At 52.7% G+C, this 7,500-nt stretch overlaps 1 protein-coding gene across 4 annotated transcripts in view; it reads right to left on the bottom strand.

The window, feature by feature from the left end:
* LOC311320842 (pleckstrin homology domain-containing family A member 5-like) overlaps positions 1-7,500 on the bottom strand; it is a 104,222-nt gene that overhangs the window by 28,558 nt on the left and 68,164 nt on the right. For 2 of the 4 annotated variants that reach the window (XM_084452694.1, XM_084452696.1), the window contains exons 1-3: positions 5,349-5,456; positions 4,900-5,015; positions 937-1,443 (exon numbers count right to left, since the gene is read on the bottom strand). In XM_084452694.1, coding sequence (XP_084308820.1) covers positions 937-1,443; positions 4,900-5,015; positions 5,349-5,432 — 707 coding nt within the window. In that variant the 5' untranslated portion in view covers positions 5,433-5,456. Of the gene's footprint in view, positions 1-936; positions 1,444-4,899; positions 5,016-5,348; positions 5,457-6,252; positions 6,354-7,500 lie in introns of those variants that run through there. The other 2 variants (XM_084452697.1, XM_084452695.1) reach the window with 2 other exon arrangements.

Below are 7,500 nucleotides of genomic sequence, written 5' to 3'. Positions count from 1 at the left end.
GCTCGGTGTGTGCATGTGTTAACGACAGTACTCTCGTCTGCGTTGTGTTTCTGGTTCGTTTGACCCATGTTAAGGGATTGTCCAGGGCGGGACGCGAACCTCCAACCTTGCGCTTGCAAGTCGGATGTACTAACAGCTACGCCAAGAGATACCAGAGGAGTGAGTTTCACCAGCTACTCGCTACCACGACCTCAGAGGGCTACACTCACTCCACCAGGGTTTACAAGCACTCACCATTCACTGTTACACACACAGGCTACAGCGAGAACATTCACGGATGTCCTACAACACAGCCTCAGAACTGAGGGAAGGCTTCAGTGGAACGAATGTGCAGATCAGGTCCAGAGGACTGAGGAGGAGTTCTATGCAGATCAGGTCCAGAGGACTGAGGAGGAGTTCTATGCAGATCAGGTCCAGAGGACTGAGGAGGAGTTCTATGCAGATCAGGTCCAGAGGACTGAGGAGGAGTTCTATGCAGATCAGGTCCAGAGGACTGAGGAGGAGTTCTATGCAGATCAGGTTCAGATGCCGTCCGACTGATCGTATTCTGTGGGTCTGAAAGCAGCTGGGAGGTCAGTGAGCACAGTGCACAAGCAAAGGACTGAAGGCTCTGGCTGTGAAGCAGGCCCTGCGATGTACGGAGGAGGAGGAGGGGGGGGGGGGGCTGAGCGATCTGTTGAGCGGGGGGGGGGGGGGGGGGGGGGGGCACTGGCCCACTTGGGGGGGCACCGTCCCAAACGTCCGGATGGCCAGTCTGCCATTGGAGGAGCCTAAAAGAAAGATCTCTACCGCCACTTCACTATCTGACTCAATCACCATCCCTCCATTCAAGGAGCAGAATGCATGATTTCCTCGCATGTCACATCTTCCTACCATAGGGTAGAGAGCACACAATCTCACACACATGGACACACACACTCAAGTCACGAGGCTCACCTCCTGGCGTCGTCGTCCTGGTTGCGTACCCTCTGCGTGCGGACCCAGTGCTCCAGCTGCTGCATGGAGTTGGTCCGCTGCAGCGTGCGGTCCGGTTCCTGAGCGACGGCGGTCCTGGGCAGGGGCGCGCCGCTCTCCTCCTCCGGGCTCTGGTCCGCGTCGCTGCCGTTGACCTGGGGCTTCGCCCCGCCGCGGAGGGCGCCGTCCGTCTCCGCCTGCCGCTGGGCCGGGCTGCTGATGGCGGCGGCGCTGGCGGCGGCCTGGGCGGGCTGCAGCTTCGCGCTGTTGATTTTGGTGAGCGGGCGCTCCCGCGGCGACCCCTCCTTCGGGAAGCCGTAGCGCTCGGCATCCAGACGCTTCCGCTCGTCCTCGGCGCGCTCCTGCTCCGGGCCGGCCGCCTGGCGGTTCCGCTCGTTGTTCTGGACCTCGGGCCGGGTCAGCGATGGAGCCCGGTGGTTGGCCACGTGGTTGACCTCCTGCGGCCCACACTGCTCCACCTTCAGCCTGCTGAGACAGAGAGAGAGGGAGAGGGAGAGGGAGAGGGAGAGAGAGAGAGAGGGAGAGAGAGAGAGAGAGAGAGAGAGAGAGAGAGAGAGAGAGAGAGAAAGAGGAAGAGAGAGAGAGAAAAAGTGGGGGAAAGAGAGGGAGAGAGAGGAGAGAGAGAAAGAGAGGGAGAAAGAGAGAGAAGGATACAGTGAGATGAGGAGGGAATAACAGGAAAGCCGTCCACAGGAGGCTGGAGGTTGAAGCGACTGAAGCACCAGAGTCCAATAACTCCGCTCAGACCAGGGGCTTTCCAATCACCGCACTTTCACACATGCCACGAAGAAAGAATGTTTTCCAGTCGGAATATGAGGTCTGACAGAGGTGCGCAGCCACCGTGCGCTAATAGTCCTCCAGGCTGACACTCAGCCAGCCGGCTAGCTTACAGACGGGGAAAGTGATCCTGGTCGAGGGGAAGGAAGGGGCCCCTGGAGCTGACACAGCAGGCCGGTCTCTGAGAGAGGGAAACCAGAGATGTCCAATAAAACACCGGCTCTGTCTGGAGGCGTCCGTGGGGGTGCCACGGCGTCGGAGCTGGCAACCCTCGATCTCTTTAAGAGGCAGCGCCAGCAGCCCTCTGAAGGGAAGGGATACCCTGGTTGGACTCTCAAGGTCACAGCTACAAAGACTACAACCCCCACCCCCCTTCATCCCCCAACGAGAGCCTTTCCAGTTTCCACTCACGAGCCATTTAATGGCAGCAGCCAGACAATGTCTTCCACAGACCTCTGTCGCTCCTCCAGCACAATAAAAAGCGTATGAGAAGGGCCCCAATAAAATCACCGCCCGCATTACCTCATGCTCGTTTCTGGGCAGTGGCAGGCGGGACGGCTGGGGGCTGGGCTGAGGCTGGGGGCTGGGCTGAGGCTGGGGGCTGGGCTGAGGCTGGGGGCTGGGCTGAGGCTGGCGGCTGGGCTGGGGCTGGGCTGAGGCTGGGGTCTGGGCTGAGGCTGGGCTGAGGCTGGGGTCTGGGCTGGGGGCTGGGCTGAGGATGGGGGGGCTGGGCTGAGGCTGGGGGCTGGGCTGGGGGCTGGGCTGAGGCTGGGGGGGCTGGGCTGAGGCTGTGGGGGCTGGGCTGAGGCTGTGGGGGCTGGGCTGAGGCTGGGGGGGCTGGGCTGAGGCTGGGGTCTGGGCTGAGGCTGGGCTGAGGCTGTGGGCTGGGCTGGGGGGGGCTGGGCTGAGGCTGGGGGGGCTGGGCTGAGGCTGGGGGGGCTGGGCTGAGGCTGGGGGCTGGGGGCTGGGCTGAGGCTGGGGGTCTATCTTTAGCTCATAAAGAGGACTTGGCTCAGTCTTTATTAAAAGAGAGAGAGCTTGGCAGGCCGACGGGGGCAGAGCTGAGTGACCGAGGAGGGACCAGAGCCCCGGGGACTACGGACAACCGAGCGCTGGTGGATTAAACCTCAACTGCTGCTCCGCTCGTCAGGGACAACAGGGGAGCTCTGGGGAGCCCCGCCCACGCAGCACCCAGAGCCTGACGGAGCAGCAGGGTGGGACAGGCCTTCAGGCTACACCTGTGCAACACACACACACACACACACACACACACACACACACACGCCCACACTCGCTCACTTGTACACACACCACACCCACAAACACGCCCACACATGCTCGCTCGTACACACACGCACACCCACGCCCGCATTTGCTCGCTCGTACACACAGACCACACCCACAATCACTTACTTGTACATACATACCACACACACACACACCCTCACTCGCTCGTACAGCACAAACACACGCACACGCACACGCACACACACACACACCATTATTCTCCACTAATAAAGGCGTGACAATGAATGAGCATGGTTATGTAAGAGTGAGGAGCCAGCATTTTTCTGGTACTCCAGGCACTGAACTCTGCTGAGTCTCAGTCTTCAGCAAACACGCCAGGGCAGGCGGGGAGAGAGGGAGCCTTCAAACAAGCGCACCCCTCAGAAGAAGCCAGGGGAGAGCAAATTCAATTAAGATGAGGGAATCGTTCACTCAAGGCCGCGAAGGCATTGCTGACGTCCCACCACTCGACTAAAACACACTGGATACGATCCAACTTGTGAGCTTTTGACCTATTTTTAATGTCTTTGCTGAAATGTATTGGGTAAATGCTGAAAATACCACTCGGAATAAGCGTTCTAGCGTGCCTCTATACCCCTCTGTTGACCACGAGATCAGATAGAGCGTATTGAGCGCTTTTTCATATGCAAATGAGCTCAGCTAAGAGCAAGTCGGCAGGCTAGAGAACGAGGGGCTGTTGTCGGCGCTATGCTACCTCAAATATAGCTGGCTAGCCTGGACAATCCACACTTGATGTCACTGTGATAAATGTCATTATCCTCTCTCCCTGACTAAACATGATAGCGTTAGTGCCCATGTTATTATCTCCATGGTTGCATGCTGTTACCTCTAGCTACATTCGCTAGCTACACACCACCAGGCTATATGACACCATTCCACTACAAACAATAAAAGCTAGTTTCTGTAAGCCGAGAGGAATCCAATGATGTCCACTTCTTAACATATCATCATTTTTAATGACCACTAACGTTACTCTACGTATATGATGAGACGAGCATCTGGGTTGAGGCAAAAGGGGAGTTTGTTCGTGTTAGCTAGCTAGCGTTAGTACTATATGCAAAAGAACCACAGAGCATAATTACTTCCCATGGACAGTTGGTATTGCTTGATCATTCAGAAAAGTGTATCTGAAAATCCTGCATTGTACTGACCCAGGTTGGAAAAGCAATTGGGCAAAAAATGGCTAGCACACACTGCCAGTGTTTTGCCAATTTCAGCGGGAACGTTGCCATCAAAAATAACATTTATCCACTCAGCTCTTCTGTCCTTTGAGCTTGGGAGACGATGTAGCGATCTGTGCTGATTAGTACATCCAAGAACAGAGCGTTTTCTGTGCAAAGACATTATGCTAGCATGCAGGACCTGCAAATAATGTCAGCCTTTATAGCCAGGTAAACAAACGCAGGTGATTGGAGGTATTCAAATGGGGGCGGGATTATTATAATGAGTCCCCGACTTTGACGTAATTTGACATGGGAGATTTGAATGGCTGGCTGGGACTGACTTTTTTTTCCCTAATGTTTTCATTTCGGCTGATCACATCAAAATGACTGGGTTGGTTCACTTCATACTTTGTGTGTTAGTAAGCCCATCAGAGACTCAAATGTATATGCAAAAACAATTAAAACGTTAGATTTGCAAACGTGGACCCCTTTAATAGGTCTAAACCTCCTGGTTAAATGAAGGTTCATGAAATGAAAATGAAATTATCCAATCCAAACTAGTAACCTACCTCTGTTTCAATTAAGCAGCTACTGTAAATAACTGGTCTGTCAATGTTCAAGTGCGAGAGATGAGAAATGGGTGCGTTTGTGACCTGATGTGACTGAGTGCACAAACCTCCTGACCGGCTCCGAGTGAACCAGCGCCGCGTCCGTCATCACCCGCATCCACGACTCCATCTCTTTGGCCGAGTCGGTGCAGAAGTAGTAGGTCCGCATGTTGGGGTGCGTGGCCTGGACAGAACCACAGAGGGGCAGAGAGTTACCTGGAAGAGAGACGGGACAGAAAGAAAGCAGATAGGTCCAGCTGGTTTAAGAAGTCTCTGTGTCCTCGGTGAATAGGAATGTTTCACTGTGCTGACTCATTTACACGGTAATTTGTTTTGACAGATACAGTATGCTGTCCATCTTCGCCCATATATACACACACCATCTCAAACACCATCTCTAAACGACAACATGTGCAGTGCAGATGTATGTGGGTACATATTCTGCACTAGCAATATCTACCCATAATTCATCAGATTTCCAACCTTGTAGTATAGATAATGCTGCCACGGGACTCACCACACAGGGCTCGGAGCGGTGAGCGCCCAGCTGGTCCTCCTCACACAGCAGGCGGACAGACAGACGGACACAGCAGTGGGCCATCCGTGTGGTTGAGAGACAGAGTAAGAGAAAAGACAGAACATTCAGTGCCTTTCAGTGGGCGATATCCTGTTTACCGAGGCTGCAAATTCCAATAGGACTGAAACGTCTGTGTCATCCCGCAAGTTCACTCAGAGCAACTTGTATGGGGATTTGTGCAATGCCATATTCACCGCACGACATGAGACACAAAAAGAGAATGAATGGCATCCAATCTCACAGGGCTTCCATTTCCTGGTGAGCTACATGAATAGTAGATATCATTACTGTGAGCTACGGGAGTCTTGCCCTTCTCTCTATCCATTTCTCTCTTTCTCTACTCTCTCCCTCTCCCTCTCTCTCTCTTTTCTTCTCTCACTTCCTTCTTTTCTGCTGAGGAGATGGGGTGGCTGTGTGTTGAGGGAGACCTTGGGTAGACTCCTGGCGGCGTTTCTGTGTGGCTGGGCTTGGCAGGGGCTCAGCCCTGGTCTCTCGCAGGCTTTTGTTAAAAGGACTTCGGAGGTGAAAAAGCCACAGCACTGAAACGCCATGAAATACGACTGTTATTGCTGCTGCCGATGTTGTTGTTGCTTGAACAGAGAGCTCTGGGGTTCCAGCTACTGCAGCTGTTAAGCACTGGCAGCAGTGAAAGCCCCCGGACAGATAAGGCTTCTCTCCTCCTCCTCCTGCTCTCTCTCTCTCTTTTCTCTTATCCCTCCATCATCTGTCCCTGCTTTTCACTTTTGCAGTTCTCCCTTTAATCCTGGACTCAGGGCCCAGAGCCAGAGTTTGACACCCGCTGCAGACCACGGTAGTTAGAACAAACATGAAGAAAAAGCACAGACCTTGAAGCATATTTTCTGTTGATGTGATCGTCCACGGAGAGCATGGATACATGAAAGCTGGGCAGGAGAATGCTACCAAGGATCCCCTCCTCCTTCTCATCTACGGACAAACAAGACGGACAACATCATGAGCTGCATTCTGCTGAATAAACAACTTGGAACTGGCCCCCTTTTTTTTTTATTACTCTAGATCTGTTTATTGCCATTTATTGTACAGTATATGGTTCACACACACTAGCCCAGTGAAACAAATCCATTCTCAAAATCGCATCTTTAGCAGTGACCCATTTCTGAAAAGGACATAGTGTGGTGCGTTCACAAAGTCTGTTAACTGGAAAAAATATCTGTGTAAAAAAATAAAGAAAAAAAAAGTATATATATATATATATATATATATATATATATATATAAATAGCAGTATCTAGCATTCCATGGTCAACCTGTCTCCATCAATGTCATAGACCATCGACCTAGTAGCCTGTGTAAAACTACAAGGCTAATACAATTTTGATTGTGACCCAACGGGACCCAGTGAAATCACCCGAGTCCACATACAGGACGGGCATGTATGGAACCTCTCTCTGCAGGACTAAACCCCTCTAAGCCTCGAGATGCTCTGTTGACGGAGCTCCACACAGAACGAGCGCTGGCCGCGCCCCCAGGGAGGCACACCACCACACTCTCCACAGGGAGGGATTACACTGACTCAAAGTCTTACACAGGAAATCTTCTAACCTCCCAATTTGATACCGGCCTTCTACATTGCTCACGCTTTACAACGCAGCAAAATAAACAGTTACGGGGAGGGGGAAAGGCTACTGCGGTATATCTGTGTGTGTGTGTGTGTGTGTGTGTGTGTGTGTGTGTGTGTGTATGTGTGTGTGTGTGGAGCAACTGAGGACAGGCTGCTTGACACTGCTCCCTGCACTGAATAATTGAACAAACACATTTCAAACTTGAGCTGCCAAAGACCAACACAGGCAATATGGCTGTAACTGGGAGTTTGACGGCTGTAACTGGAGTTTGACGGCTGTAACTGGGAGTTTTACGGCTGTAACAGAGTTTGACGGCTGTAACGGGGAGTTTTCCGGCTGTAACTGGGAGTTTGACGGCTGTAACTGGGAGTTTGACGGCTGTAACTGGGAGTTTGATGGCTGTAAATGGGAGTTTGACGGCTGTAACTGGGAGTTTGACGGCTGTAACTAGAAGTTTGACGGCTGTAACTGGGAGTTTGACGGCTGTAAATG

The sequence above is a fragment of the Borostomias antarcticus genome (assembly GCF_949987555.1).
Source record: "Borostomias antarcticus genome assembly, chromosome: 18".
Lineage (NCBI taxonomy): Eukaryota > Metazoa > Chordata > Actinopteri > Stomiiformes > Stomiidae > Borostomias > Borostomias antarcticus.
This window is presented reverse-complemented; position numbering and strand designations above follow the sequence as displayed.